Source organism: Setaria italica, chromosome V, assembly GCF_000263155.2.
Source record: "Setaria italica strain Yugu1 chromosome V, Setaria_italica_v2.0, whole genome shotgun sequence".
Lineage (NCBI taxonomy): Eukaryota > Viridiplantae > Streptophyta > Magnoliopsida > Poales > Poaceae > Setaria > Setaria italica.
This window is the reverse complement of record NC_028454.1, coordinates 6,131,180-6,146,958: the sequence shown is the minus strand read 5'-3', so window position 1 is coordinate 6,146,958 and position 15,779 is coordinate 6,131,180. Positions and strand designations below refer to the sequence as shown.

The 15,779-nt window shown below is 44.1% G+C and overlaps 2 protein-coding genes across 4 annotated transcripts in view; both read right to left on the bottom strand.

Moving 5' to 3' along the window:
• Positions 1 to 393: 393 nt before the first annotated feature.
• LOC101778950 (RING-box protein 1) lies at positions 394 to 2,927 on the bottom strand. The gene is made up of 5 exons (XM_004967891.3): positions 2,674 to 2,927; positions 2,523 to 2,573; positions 2,377 to 2,436; positions 806 to 877; positions 394 to 721 (listed from the first exon to the last, which is right to left on the bottom strand). Exons 1-5 carry the CDS (start codon positions 2,825 to 2,827, stop codon positions 684 to 686), a joined length of 375 nt encoding a protein of 124 aa, XP_004967948.1. The 5' UTR covers positions 2,828 to 2,927; the 3' UTR covers positions 394 to 683.
• Positions 2,928 to 8,788: 5,861 nt separating this feature from the next.
• Positions 8,789 to 15,779, bottom strand: part of LOC101786621 (serine/threonine-protein kinase ATM) — a 46,398-nt gene continuing 39,407 nt past the window's right edge. The window contains exons 68-79 of one of the 3 annotated variants that reach the window (XM_022826866.1): positions 13,653 to 13,747; positions 13,453 to 13,561; positions 12,675 to 12,764; positions 11,133 to 11,212; positions 10,967 to 11,045; positions 10,828 to 10,874; positions 10,601 to 10,700; positions 10,375 to 10,506; positions 10,133 to 10,267; positions 9,986 to 10,051; positions 9,505 to 9,645; positions 8,789 to 9,418 (exon numbers count right to left, since the gene is read on the bottom strand). In XM_022826866.1, coding sequence (XP_022682601.1) covers positions 9,341 to 9,418; positions 9,505 to 9,645; positions 9,986 to 10,051; positions 10,133 to 10,267; positions 10,375 to 10,506; positions 10,601 to 10,700; positions 10,828 to 10,874; positions 10,967 to 11,045; positions 11,133 to 11,212; positions 12,675 to 12,764; positions 13,453 to 13,561; positions 13,653 to 13,747 — 1,152 coding nt within the window. In that variant the 3' untranslated portion in view covers positions 8,789 to 9,340. Of the gene's footprint in view, positions 9,419 to 9,504; positions 9,646 to 9,985; positions 10,052 to 10,128; positions 10,268 to 10,374; positions 10,507 to 10,600; positions 10,701 to 10,827; positions 10,875 to 10,966; positions 11,046 to 11,132; positions 11,213 to 12,674; positions 12,765 to 13,452; positions 13,562 to 13,652; positions 13,748 to 15,779 lie in introns of those variants that run through there. The other 2 variants (XM_022826867.1, XR_002677785.1) reach the window with 2 other exon arrangements.

Genomic DNA, 15,779 nt, shown 5'->3' with positions numbered 1-15,779 from the left:
ACAAGTTTAATATATGATAAAACTAAAGTAACTTTGACAATCGTATTTATTAAAATATTTATGCAAAACAAATCTCTAGATATAAGCTTCATTTGCAAAAAAAAAAAACAGTATATTTTGACGAATTGATTGGTAAAATTCAAAAGCTGAGTTTTTCAAATTCTAATACGCCTTATAAGAACCAACTACAATGAGGGTTGACTCAACTCTGCCTCTCCTACCAGACGGCAACGGTGTTCATATCTCGTAGAAGCTTATGCTGCATTTAGTAACTCAACCATTCCACGAGAATCTGTACCTTCCCTAAAACTAGCATAAAATTGTTCAGCCCAAAGATAGCTGACCCACTTCATCCCAAGCGAGATAAGGAAAACACGGATTTTAAGGACGAGGTAGAAGCAATTAAAAGCAATCGACTTTTAAAATGGTACCACAGCACAATTCAAGATCACTTATGCAGATTCACATAACATTGATAAAAAGGACCTACTATATGATGTCCTCTCTATGAATCATCCAAATACAATCCCAGAATGGACGTACTACCAGCGATAATTGAGGGGGCGGTAGATGCAAGCATTGAAAGCAGCAAAAGATGGAGCTGTTTGGCAGACAAAAACACTTGAGTTGCAGCAGCAGTAGCCAGAAACAAGCTCCAACAGCACACAAGGGTAGCCCAGGCCTTAGTGGCCATATTTCTGGAACTCCCACTCACTGTTATCTGGAAGATAGAGTACGGTTTGTCAGTTCACTTGCTCAAAAGAATGAACTATAAGATCAAAACATACACAGGAGCTGCAGCTACCTAATGGGCACACTTGGCGAGTCTTAAGCCACCTGCTGATGCAGTGGAAGTGAAAAGCATGATTACAGACACCTGTAGCATGCAACAAAAACACACCTTGTTAGGCCCAGTGAAGCTTGAAGAATCAACTAAGCAAAATATTATCATCATGTAATGCTCGAAACTAACAAGGAAGAACCATGTGGAATGTTCCAATAATTCATTTGTACAGGTAAATGTACTTGCTTTTATACAAACTGCTTGATCTTTCCATTTTTATTTTTTGAGCCAGCAGCAATTTTTTTCCATTTTAAACTGTAAACATGGTTGAGCTAAGTTCAACATCAACTCTATAATATGGTGAAAAATTGAATAAACATGAGCTCAAGCAGAACATTCAAAGAACACATGAGCAGAGGTTGCAAAAGCACAACCATGCTGCTGCAGTGCTGCAGATGTTTTGTGGGCTTGCAACATGCAATACATAGGGATTGACAGACTGAGTGCGCATGTTTAATTTGACTGGCTAGGATGTGTGTTGAAAGGAAGTGCTGATATAGGTTCCTCCTTTATGTGGCTATCATGCAGTAATTTACTGATAAAAGCCTGACACTGATCTATAATTAAATTTGAGAGTTCACTGCTAAATCGAAATTTCAACAGATATGCATAATACTTTACCACTATCATTGAATATCTACCCAATTACCCATGCTACCCAGCGTCCTGCATTTGCAGCATTTCAAGTAAGTTGAGCATGGTCTGCTAAGAAGTAATTTACAAATAAATATCCTGACCAGATTACACAACACACATCCATCACTTATCTAACAACAACAACATAGCCTTTCAGTCCCAAGCAAGTTGGGGTAGGCTAGAGTTGAAACCCAACAAGAGCCACAAATCAGGGTTCAGGCACATGAATAGCTGTTTTCACATCTATCACTTATCTAAGATCACAATTAAATGAGAGTTCACTGCTAAATAATTATTTTTTCAACAGATATGAAAAATACATAACCACTGTGTCTGATATCTACCAATTTAAGAGGCATCCGTGATACCTACTATCCTACATTTACAGCATTTTAAGTAATCCGAGCTTTACATTTGTAAAGAAAACCAATTCATAAGTACCAGTCATATCAAGAAGAGCCTCTTGAAGATGAAAGCCAGAGATATGCAATTTTGAAGTTTGTCAAGTTAGTAGCATCACTTCAGTGTGACTGTATGAAACTAATAATTCATTGAATTGAACAGTGAACCAGAAATAAAGTAACCAAGTTCACATAGTAGACTCAACAGAAACAGCATTGAACATCTGCAGTTAAACAGAGTTGCAATCATGTGTCCGCTGAGGCTATTCGCCAGCTAGAGAAATACATTAATTATTGTTGTCAGTTAAAGATTGGCATACGAAAACTTAGATCCCCGAAACTAAATGCCACAATGAGACATGCAAGTAGTAGCGTGTGTAACCTTAATTCATAGCTAATTCTTGCATATGAAGAGGCATACGAATAAGATCAAACAAGTAGCAAAAAACATAAGCAAAATTGAAAAAAGGGGGACAGAGGAAATTGGATTCGTACCCCAAGCGACGGTGCACTCCTCGCTCGTGGCGCTGGCCTGGTTCGCCTGGCACTCGATGCCTGCACCCAACGAACGAACAACCTCAAATCCTAACCACAGACCCCAAACCCTAATTAACACCGTACCGAAGGACCCCAGAACTTACATAGATCCATGATGTGGTTGCGGCAGATGGCGCAGTTGTCGACGACGATATCTGCAGGGGAGCAAAGGGGCAAAACAGCAGGTCAGATTGGATCCAAATTCCAATCTACAGGAGGGAAATCAAGGGTGGAAGAACGAGAGCGATTGCGTACCCCATGCCCACAGCGCAACGGCGTTCCACTTCTTGATCTCGAAGCGCTTGTTGGGCTTGCGGGAGGACGAGGAGGACGGGCCGGCCGCGGAGGAGCCCTCGCCGGCGGGGGCGGGCGGCGGCGGCGCGTTGATGTCGGTCTCCATGGCGGACATCGCGCTAGGTCTCGAGAGCCTTCGATTCGATTGGGGGCAAAGGAAGGAGCTGGACCAGGACCAGGACCAAGACGAGGTTCGGTTTGTGCGATTTCTCCCGAAGCCAGGGGTTTTATTGAAAAAGTGAAGGCCCTGCCGTCTCACACGATGACTCTTCAATGTCGTCATCTCGTGTTTTATTTTTCTTTTGAAATAATCCGCCATCTCGTATTTCGCATCGCAACAGCCGCAGGATCAGTCTGCCAAAGTTCAGGCCTCAGGTGCTCCCTTCGATCATAAATTCACTAAATGCAGAATTTTAACTAATACTTTTTACGAGAGTATATGGAATAAATAAGAAGGATTGCTCCTATGTCACTGAATTACTCCCTCCGTTCCCAAATTGTAGGTCGTTTTATATTTTCTAGATACATAATTTTTCTATGCATCTAGATACAATGTATGTCTAGAATCTAGAAAAACTAAATGGGGTATTTTTTTTATGGAATCTAGAGATGCCTATTTTATATTTGATGTTTACCAAGCTGATACTATTTGTGTTGTGCCTAATCCTTACTGAGCTTAGACGTCGATTTCACGGAACTATTGGAAGTTTTGAACACGTGTTGTGTAATAATAAAAAAAAGCGTCTTCAGCAGTTATAACAGAAAAAGAGTTAAATACATCAGCGATCCTTGAACTTGAGGTGCACTTAGGTCCATGAACTCGCAAAATCGAAATCTGACATCCTGAACTTGTTAAGTTATACCACTTAGATCCATACCCCTTCGAAATCTAATGTGGCATGCCAATGTGGCGCCACATGGACAAACATAATTCATTATTGGCCCACCATTGATTACAAGATTTCAATCATCTTCCCCGTTACTTAGAAAAAGTGAGCCACCGGTTCAGGTACAAGATATATGCAAAAAAGCCTTGAGTTTTTATCTTCTTCTATATATTCATTCTCCTCGTCTCTTTCTGTCGGGGATACATCCCCAGTACCCGCAAGGAAGGAAGAAGTCAGACTCCTACTAGGATTTTCCTGTAATCCGACTAGGACTAGTCCCGTGTACTCCTACTAGGACTCCTTCTTGTAATCCGACTAGTACTCTGCCCCCTGGAGTATATAAGGAGGGCAGGGGTACCTAGCTCAGCAGGTCATACCTCAACACCCAAGCCCAGGACAGACGAGGACAACTCCAGTTCATCAAATACAAACCAACACACAGGACGTAGGGTATTACGCGATCTAGCGGCCCGAACCTGTCTAAATCGTGTTCCTTGCGTCACCATTGATTCCTTGATTCTCGACGACCCTTACCGCATAAAAGACCACCTAGGGTACCCCCTAGGCGGGTTGCTGGTCTAAAACACCGACAGCTGGCGCGCCAGGTAGGGGAACTCGTCGAGTTTCTCAGCGCGAACTCAATGGCACGGTCGTCATCAAGCCCATCTTCGCTATCGAAGCGGGCGCAACCTTCGTTTTTGGATCCTGGCTCTGCATCACGGCGCCGGATCGTTCTAGCTCCAAATCGTCAACTCCGACGGCGACCTCGGGTTCCACCATGATTCGAACTCGAACTCCGACGGTGACTCCGGGTCTGACTACAACTTGGAGTTCGACGGCGACTCTGGGTCCAACTACGACTCGAAGCACGCCGACTACTCCAGCCAAGCATGGTCTACACTCAAAACGCATCCTTGTCTCGGGGTCTTGGATAAGTCCGACCCTCCAAGCCGGGGGTCGGGCGATTCGAAGCCTTGCGGCAAGGGGTCGGGCGCATCCGACCCTGGGACCAAGGGTCGGGCGAGGCGGAGTTCCACCCTCAAAGGGTCGGGCGCATCCGACCCCGGGACCAAGGGTCGGGCGAGACGGTGTTCCATCCTCAAAGGGTCGGGCATGTCCGACCCTGGGACGTTGGGTCAGGCGAGACGGAACGAACTACTCCTTGCCCACATCAAGACAACCATGATCAGCTTGTCGACCACTCCGTCAGCCACGGGCAGCTCGTCGACGACTTCAACTCGTCTCGACTAAAAATTAGTCGGGGTAAACTTTGCATCACTGACAACTAGTTAGAATCGCCTCCAACTAGTCGACTTCGTCAACAACCGTTACGGCTTCATCAACGACTGTCACGGCTTCATCAACAATCATTCACGAATCAAGCTAAGTCACTTTTCTAAATTATTTTCCAGCTTATTTTCCGTTTGCGTGCAACATGCGCGCTACCCGCCGGAAACTCTTGCGCGCAACGCGCGCTCTATTTGCCGAAGGGCAGCAAACTCTTTCGCGCTACCGCGCTCTCTTTTTATCGCAACAGCGAATATTCCCTTTTGTCTTCTCTTAAGGTCACTACTCTTCTCGAGCAGAACACGCCTTAACTCGTGAAAGCCTCAGGTGCATCTGTCACGCCTAAGCCCATACGCGTATACGAGACAACGATCTCACACACGCAGCGACAACGGCTACCCAGAGATTGAGAGCCTAAGCATAACAGGCTAACTACTCGGAAAGAGTATGACTGAAACAAGAGCTTGACGCGCAATCATGCAGTTTCTTTCTCGTCGCAGCAGCGACTCCTCTCACTTTTGTCTTCTCTTAAGGTCACTACTCTTCTCGAGCAGAACACGCCTTAACTCGTGAAAGCCTCAGGCACATCTGTCATGCCTAAGCCCATACGCGTATATGAGACAACGATCTCACACACGCAGTGGCAACGGCTACCCAGAGACTGAGGGCCTAATCGTAACAGGCTAACTACTCGGGAAGAATATGACCGAAATAAGAGCATGACACAACTTTCATACTGATCACTGAAATTTTCAGTTTCAAAATCCTACAAATATGCTACATAATGTACGCATTTTTTCTTTCAGGTCAAGCTTTGGCGACGACGCTGGTCGCGACACCTACTAAGCATGCCTCCAACGGCACAGGCTAGTTCCCGAACTCGGGGGCTAAGCACCAATCAGTACTCCTAATATCTCCAGTGGCTCAGCTAGCTCCCAGGCTCGGGGGCTAGACGCCGCAAAACCACTCGACGTGGCTCCAACGACTTACCTGGCGCATAAGCACGGGGGCTGGACACCGCAAGACTACTCGAATGATGACCTGAGTGAAGATTCAAGACCCTCGGGTTGATTATTCAATCAATCCAAGGCTCGGGGGCTGATAAGCTACACCCAACAATCGATTTTTTCAAGTCAAAAGAGGAAGATTCAAGATTTTGGCCCTCAGCCTGATTCTACGATTCAACCTAAGGCTCGGGGGCTACTCCATATGGAGTGCGACTTTCGCCGCCCTCCATACACGAAGACTATAATATCATGTTGATCAAGACTTTGAGCACACCATAGCCTCATGGCAGCTTTGAGAAGCATTGAAAGATTCAGCCTGACAAAGTACTCGAAGAGCACCAAGACTACTCGGCGAATATCTCAAGACTACTCGAAGACTGCTGCATTCGACTATGAAGCGCTCGGGAGCTTGTCGGGGATACATCCCCAGTACCCGCAAGGAAGGAAGAAGTCAGACTCCTACTAGGATTCCCCTGTAATCCGACTAGGACTAGTCCCGTGTACTCCTACTAGGACTCCTCCTTGTAATCCGACTAGTACTCTGCCCCATGGAGTATATAAAGGAGGGCAGGGGTACCTAGCTCGGCAGGTCATACCTCAACACCCAAGCCCAGGACAGACGAGGACAACTCCAGTTCATCAAATACAAACCAACATACAGGACGTAGGGTATTACGCGATCTAGCGGCCCGAACCTGTCCAAATCGTGTTCCTTGCGTCACCATTGATTCCTTGATTCTCGACGACCCTTACCGCATAAAAGACCACCTAGGGTACCCCCTAGGCGGGTTGCCGGTCTAAAACACCGACACTGTCTCCTCTCTCTTCGCATAACGCCGGGCAGGCCATGCGCGGGTGGCGAGCGCGGTGCGGTCGGGTGAGTGGCGCGCCAGCCGGGGGTGGTGGTGGCAGTGCCCAGGGTAGCGGTGGCGGCTCCAGGAGAGGTGGTGGTGACCTTGGCTACTGGGACGGACGGCCCCCACCAACGCAACCCACTGGCGCTAGGGGCAGTGGTGACGGCGCCCGACCCCTGCGCCCGGCACGGCTCGTCGACGGCGGAGGAGGAAGCAGCGGCGCCCCGCGTGGAGGGGCCCCCAACCGCCGGGATGAGTGGCCCCCGCGCGATGGAGCCTGCCCCCTACGCTCGGCGTGGTCCTCCGATGGTGGTGGTGGAGGAGGTGGCGTCGGGTGTGGAGGGGTCCCTAGCCGCTAGGATGGGCGGCCTCCGCGTGGTGGAGTCCGACCCTTGTGCCCGGCGTGGCCCGCTGAAGGCGGCAGAGGAGGCGGCGGCACCGGCGGTCGAACCTAGATCTAGGATTCGGCCGACCATGGAGAAGAGGGGTGGAGGAGGGAGGAGAGGGAGGGAGATGGGGTGGAGGGGGACGCCGGCTCCGGGATGGCCACCGGCGTGGCCGGGGGAGGGTGGGAGAGGGAGGTGGCGGCACGAGGGGTCATGAGAGAGGGGGTGTTGGCGACTAGGGGAGGAGGAGGGGAGGGCGGGAGGCGGCGGCAGATTGGTGGCCGCGGGTGGCGGAGTGGCAGCCGACTGTGGACGTCGGGGCCGGAGTGGCCGCCGATGGTAGGAGCGAGGGAGCAGGGTGTGGGGCCGGCGGATAGAGAGAGAGGAGAAAGAGACGAGGAGGATGCAGATCTAGAAGAAGATAAAACTCAAGGGCTTTTTTTGCATATGTTTGCCCATGTGGTGCTACGTTGGCATACCACATCGGATTTCGAAGGGTATGAACCTAAGTGGCACAACAAGTTCAGAGGCCAGATTTCGATTTTACAAGTTCGTGGACCTAAGTGACATCTCAGGACAAGTCTAAGGGCCGCTAGTGTATTTAACTCAAAGAAAAATTAGACCGATAGAACTTGAGCTTGACAAAATCATTATAGACGTCTCACATTCAATAAGCACGTTGTCTACTGCTAAAAAAAATGTCATTCCATCCCAAAATAAATCTAAAAAGGTATGGGCTCAGACGCTCAGTTCGCCACATGTAAATTTATACTTTAAAGAGAAATAGATCTACAATCACACAAAAAGGATAGTATATAGGTTGTTTGTGCAAGTCCGCATGATAATGAAAATAAAAAAAAAAGTCGTGATGACTTGCTTATATAACCTTTTGTCTAAAGTAGAATAGCTCTGATGTCGAATTCTAAAGCCGATCCACTCAACTAACGCTAGCAAGCTAATTTAACTCTAACTGATTCAAATAGACCAGCTAATGCCCATCCATCTAGTCACATAGTAACTACCAGCTAATCTAGTCACAAAAGACCGAAATTGCCAATGTCTTATTAGACCATTATCAATGCAAGTCTCATATGAATTTCATTCTCATGCCACGTAGATAAAAATGATAACATGACATTAAATTTATAAGGAAGTGCTTTGAAATCAGAATGAATTGTGTTTCATCTCCACACATTCATTGGTCACTTAGCTCACTCCAACTAGCTATTAGCTAGTGCCGGTGGATCCCCATAACTAATGGTTAGCCAGCTATTCATTAATAACTTAGCTAATCCAAATAATAAGCACCAAGTCTTACGCCCTCCGTTCGAGGTTGTTTACATTTTGAAATGGATGGACCTACATTTTGAAATGGAGGGGTAAGGTTTTATCATTGGCACCGTCTGCTACAGTTCATGACATCGGTTTGCAACTCACTAGCTGAGCTCTAGCCAACTGAGCGAGCTTGTGTGCTTTCCGCACAAGGGAGCAGTGCATATTCAAGAATAATGTTTCAAATAATTATTATAGGACATAACTATCTGTCCAAGAATGCAGATCATGGGTTCGTTCTTACTCTGCGTAATTCGGGCACAGGCTAGCTCGCTATAATGCCATAATGGTACTTACCTACTGCAGTACTGCTTCATCAACCATCAATGATCAAACGATCCCTTTTCTATGTCTATATCATGATAGTACAACAGTTACATACAGCCTCAAGTGCTTGTATACAAAGTAAACAGAAAACAAAAAGGTAACGGCATCCAACCATCCAAGCAGCAATGCCGATAGAAGCATACGCTGCAAGATGGCATCTACAAGTGATGCAGCGTCTATCCGTATGGCTTTCAAACTAATTAAATTCGAAAAAAGAAAAAGCCAGACCGTGGCCTCCTAGGCTTGTCGAACTGATTTACAAACACCCACGTTTGGATAACTGCCAGATGCCAGTGTCTCTTGACCGCAGACCTTCAAAATTCTAACAGCTATCGGCAGTGGTATGTATAACTGTACAACCCCTTGACCTTCATCCAGATGCCATGCTTCCCTTGTGCTCAGGTACTGAAGGCAGCAAATCATGCCCCGTAGGAAGTTGACGGAGGGTCTAATGGGGTAAGTGGAGAAACACCCCATACGAGTAAAGCTTCACAAGTAACAAAATTGCTCTTGCCTTTGATCAAAATTTACATCCATTTCCATGGAGCTTACAACCAAGGTCCCCAACCAGGAAACATTTGGCACAATCGATCAACATCTACCGCATCCTGTATGAGTTGTTGGACCTAAAAGGCAAACACAGAGATCAATGTGATTTTGCATTGGCAAAAGTGTAAATATCTTAACGCTTTGGTATCAACGAGATGGTTACCTGGCCCTGCACACTTCTCATCTCACCGTCTTCGTACCCATCCAACTTCTGTTTAACACGGAGTATAGCACGAGCTGCATCCTTGTTGCCCTCATAAGCTTCTTGAGAGTCATCCAAACACGAGTCAGTATCTTCTATTTCCTGCAAAACGTATATACCAGTTCAATGGGTTGCCTGCAGGAAGATTCTCCGACAGAATATCTGTGTTCAACAGCATGGTCAAAAACCAGTGTACACAAATACCAGTTGCACAAAAAAGCTTGGGACAAAAAAGCGCTGTTGCTGTTGTTTTATTAGGTTTCAGATCTTTGAATTTGCTTGGCTTCTGAGAGTTCATTTGATTACAACAAAGTTACACGTCCCTAATACTGGCTGCTCTTTATTGTACTGGTTACCTATCTCAAGTCCTAACAAGCATACCGGTAACTCCCAGTTGTATGAACATGAGTGTTATGAAATCAAGTAAAGCAAATTTTCTTACCTTTTGACGCTGTAAAGCTTTCAGTGGTGAGAGTGCCCATTTATATAGAGGATCATGAACGAAAACCTGATACATTTGATCCAGTCTCAGGAGGAGCTAAAGTATTGAACTCACTTAATTACTTAAAACATTTGATAACATACATACTTCGATGATCGTGAGCAATGCTTCTTTATTTGCCCTCATGACAGACAGAGTTTTCTCACAACATCTTCTAAACACACCTTCAACACCAGTAACACCCATGCCATCTATAATGTCCCTTGTCAGCCGAAATGGAACCTACAACCAGAGAGAAAAAAAGAACATGGTTCACAAAGGAAGAACTAGCAATTATTACTTGCAGAAGCTCAGAACATACAATGTGATGGTTCTGGTTCATCACATACCCGTTCAGGTGTCTTAAGCATGAGACCTTGTTCAAATGCAACACCAAGATCAATGTGTACAACCTCAGCTGTGTCTTGGTCAATTAGAATATTCATGGAATGGCGATCCCCAAGTCCCACGATGTATCCTACCTGAACGCATTAAAATAATAGGCATCATGCAGTATTCTTAGTAGTTGTCCAGGACAATGATGTGAGTTGCATTTTGACAACTAAAAGAAATTACCATTGAGCTTGCTGCCACACTTCTTGTGTAAGCAAGTCTACTTTGGAACCAATCAGCAGGCAGCAAGAATTTCTCGAGAAAGAAGTGGTGCATTACAGGCCTGGTTATTGTAGGAAAAGGGGGGGAAGAAGTGTAAGAGGCACACATGATATGCTTTTTATGTCCACATCTTGCATTTGTGTACATATCAGATTATTGGCAAATGGAAATAGAGATAAAGAAAAGACCTAAAGTTATTGCATATTTTAAGAAATGCCCTCCTTTTGTCCTTTTCCTACAAAATAAATTCCTTCAAATTGGGCATACATTCATCATGATCTAGTAGCAAAAATTGATTTCGAAAAACTAGACAACATGTGAACATACACTCATTAAATACTCTCTGCATTGAAGATATGTCCAGTCCCCAGTTCCATATCGTCCATGTGCTCCACTGATTCTAGTACTGTATAAACCCAAGAAAAAGGCAAATAAATACAAAGCATTCAGGATACAGTTTAAATATTAGAACTGAGATCATGTATACAGAGACCTCCCCAATAGATATTCGCCGAGTGGAACAGTGCCATTTACCCATTCAACAACACCAGCACTTGGGGTAAAAGGAACAACCTAAGATACAGGAGCAAGTAGTTAGAGATTTGTCATATTTCCAAAAGTAAGCATGGGTATGATTAATCAGGCTTTACCAACATTACAAGTACCAGACACATTACACAGAATGGTGCCATTATACACTTATAATGTGATTACCCTAAACATGCTACAGAACCGTAGCTAGTGAGTGCCTAGCAATGTACTAAATGTATACTAGGAACTTAGAAAATAAATGGAAACAAAGGTATATCAGAACTCAGGAGTTAAAATTGCGGAAGAAATAGAAAGAATACAATGTTATGGAGTTTTAACTCTTAATAATTAATAACTCCTCCCCAAATAACGATTTTAGAATAACCCTCATCGAATCTTTGTGTGGCAATATTGCAATGCCAAGGGTATTCGGTGCAGTCAGCTGTTTGGCCATGTTAAGGGCCTTGGCGTGATCGCCCATTTGCCCATGCTAAGGCCCATGGTGTGGTCCCATCCTTGCCACTCCAGCCATGTGCCTTGGACCCTTGGTGTGGCAGACAATTTTGCTACGACAACTTGACAAGGCCCATAGTTTGACAAAAGGGGTTATTTAAAAAAAATTGGGGGCGGGGTTACCAATAAAACATTAGATTTAAAAGGATTGAAAATAAAAAATATTTTTGCTAATAATGGTTGTTGATGGCTCACAGTTTGAGGAGCAAATAAATTAGTCAAATGTTAAGGACTATCCATAAAAGGCTAAAGCAAGTACAAAACATCAGGTCTCCTGAAAAATGAAAAATTCAAACTATGATTCACAGCAGAGAATATCTTGAAATAGTAAGCATCTAGAATTCCAACTTTACTTCCACATCAGTAAATTAATTAAATGCCACCATACATTAAATAACACCATTCATTAAATTTTTGAATGAAACTCTTTTGATATTTTGCCCTGCAATTAAGGGGCATCTGTTTAAGTTTTGTGCTTTATATAGTGTGAATAAATGTTCCAAGTTCACAATAATGAAGTTTACAGATGTACTATAAAAGATAGGGATGTGCAGATTTCTATCTTTTCAAACATAAGAATTTTACATCTGCAACCTTATTTCAATTCAACCACGAATAAGTTAAAAGCATATAGGTATTATTATGTACCAAGCAAGCTTTCTACCTGCCATGTTAAGACATCCTTAGGATCCTATATCTAATCTTATTTGGGTCAGAGGTCTTTGTCATCATATGCATCCTCTTGTATTATAACTTAATGCTTAATTTTCTTGTCACTTCAGTAGGTCTCTCCCCTACTTATATTTCATAAAAAAGAACAAGGCATGCACTAGTGATGAGTCCTTCACAAGTGCTCCTAGATTAAAATTCTGACAAGTGCTTCAATGGATAACTTAACTAAGCAATGATGAAATTTATGACAGACAAATATTCAAGGGCCAGAATTACAAAACAGAGAAGACTTTATTAAATTTATGGCATTCGCTGCTACCTTGTATGTACGGATTCTCAATCTCCTTTGAGAAGTATCTCTGTGATTTTGCAAGAAAGTATTTACCAAACTGAAAAATTGCTCCATCACCTGCAATTTCACATTTGGTGTTACTCATTCATCCCAAAATATATGCTGCACAAAATAGATTCTCATTTACCAACTCTGAGATTCTCTCCTGCCAATTCAACTCACGACATTTAAGGGGAACATTATCAGATTACATGACATGGCAGAGAAGGCTAAGTGAACTTGATGTGACTAGATCATTGATTTGGCTGAGAATCTAATAAAGCACTATTACTTAAATATGCCAATATAATCTAGTCAACAGAACCATAATCTATACTCATTGTCTAACAGTAACGAGATGTACAGTATAATATAAATACTGCAGTCTAGAATCTCAAATCTTATTTGGGAACTATCATTCAATATGGTCAGTAGTTTAGTATGCCAAACAAATTATCTAGTGGTTGGTACCAGCAGTTGTGTGTATACTGGTTGCACCTATGCCAGCGTATATTGGTGTTACTAATGTAGACAGCAATATCTGTGGCACTGATGGCACACAAATATAAATAATGATAAATATGGAATCTTTCTGTAAACCACTTGCAGTTAGAAGGTTGAACAGAACCTACATAATTCAATGTTTGGAAAAAGGATAAAAAGTGCTAGAACATTCTTCGTAGTTGGTAGCCCAGGCTGTCAAAATCTTTATGCCAAACACAACTCTTAGAAATCTCATTATTAAAACTGAAAGAGAAGAACATACAGCATCCTGTCGCAGGTCATCATTTCCAGATTTTGCAAGTTGGCGGTATTTGTTACCATCTGAGCCAAAACATTCTATAACTTTGGGAGCATTAATTCCATTCATTATCCTGCCATAAGAACGCCAACAGTCAACAAATATCAGACAGAATCTCCAGGAGCAACAAGCAAGTAATGTGTAAAATGCAAAACCCAACTTACATAATAGAGTCAGCCAACCCACTAAAATGTGGAAAGGAACCTACTTCATACTGACAACTAGGGTCAACTGGAACTGTAGCAGTCACAACGGGAACCTGGTGAAGCCAACAAGAAAACAAAAGAAAAATTCAAACTATAATAATTTGAAATGGGTTATGAGTCCTACAAATAAAGAACAAAATGTTTCGTCTTATTTGAGACTACCCTGACTTCCTAAAGCCTTGTTCGGTTTGAAGGGGATTGGAGAGGGGTTGGGAGGGATTAAATCCCTAACAAGTCAAAATCCCCCTAAGGCCTTGTTCGGTTATGCTGTTCCCGGCGGGGAATGCAGCCTGATTCACGGGGGTGACCCCAGCCTGGTTAGGATCCTGGCCCACCGAGAAATTACTGTTTGTTTAACCCCGGCGCATGTTGAATCCCGGCCCAACACCGGTTGTTCCTCCCACCCCAGCCCGGGAACGGAACATCTTCTCAGGGGCGTGGAACGAAACCTCTTCGTCTGCGGCTCTGCGCAAGGGCGGAGGCGACGGGAGGTAGTGCGGCTCTGCGCACGCGAGGGGGGCGGCGCCGTGACATCTCCAGCTGTCCGGCTGCAGTGGCGGCAGAGTGGGTGCAGCAGCAGGAGGACGCCGACCCCTCCCGACAGCAGTGGTGGATACCCGCAAGGGCAGGTCGGCGGCACGGCAGGTCGGCACGCCGACGCCGATGCGGTCTTCTCCCCTTAAGCGCCCATCCCCTTCTGTGGTTGTCTTCTTGCCGGTGAGTCACCCATCCTCGCCTTTGTCCTCTTCTCTCCCCTACGTGCTAGGGTTCTGATTCACATGCCCTGATCTAGATGTAGGAGTTCTTGATTCGTGTAGGAGTTCTTGATTCGTGTAGGAGTTCTTGATTCGCAAAATGGGGTTGTTGATTTGCCTGAAAATTGGTTCAACAGTTGTACTATTGAACCGTTGGTGGCAGTATTGCTACTGTAGTAGATGTGTTGCAATGATTACATGTATAGATGATTTGGTCATCGCGGGTGCCTCGTTAGTGTTAATACAAGCATTGTATGGTACTTTCAGAGCCTCAAAATTTTGTTTACTTGTCAATGACCGCCGTCAGAACTTCTGTGTGTTTGTTTAGCAAAAGTAGCTGAATGGCCTTCAGCCTCAAGGCTATCAGTGTGACCAATTTCGTGCTATCAACAAACTAATCGTGCTTGTACAAACAAATTTCTGTGTGTTTCTTTTACTTTCAGCATTATGGACATGTACCTCTACATTACAATGTGATTGTATAAAGTAACTTGTTAGTGCTTAGCTTTTTCCTAATTGACACATGCATTCCATGAGATCAGACTGAAGCAGAACCTTGCTTGAGTTAACTCAATTACTGTGAACTATGAAATTTAAAGTAAGATTCTTGATAAACACAAATCCTAACTGGAAGGCATATTTTTTGCGAACCCTTAACAATCTCACAGGTTCTGCTTCTGTGACTTCTGTCAGCTGTCATTGTTAAACACCTCATTGTATACATATGTACTAGTAATGTATGAAGTTCCAAACATTGGCTAATGTATGAAGTGATCATTTCCGATGAATTCTTTCCCAGTTGTTGTGTGTATATTAAACATAGCTTTGGGGTTTCCTGTCTGCAATCTGTTGCAGCAATGGTCCTTTAGTTGACCCCCTTGCATCGTTACTGTTATGCAACCGACCCATTTTTGTGTGCATAAAGATGAGGGAATTGTAACCAGTATGCAGAGGGGTGGTTTCCAAAAGAAATGAAATGAGGAAAGGTCCCCTTGTAGCCATCTTGTTTGTTTGCCCTGTCCATCCATAGATAATTGCTTCCATAGTAAATTGTGTTGATTCTTATATCTAATGTGTTTTCTTCCCAAATTTTTCCTTTTCAGGTGAGGATAAAGAACTGGCTACAAGGAATGAAACAACATTGGGACCTGTGATATGCCAAAGTGTCATTCTAATATGTTGACAGTGATTTCTTTCTTTTCTTTGTTAGTTATTTTTGGTCTATCATTTCCAGTTTACTATCGAAACATTAGTCACTTGTGCTTCAGATCTCACTTGTCTTCTGCTTTACATCGTGATTTTTATCTCTTGTCTGTAGTTGTACGGGTAC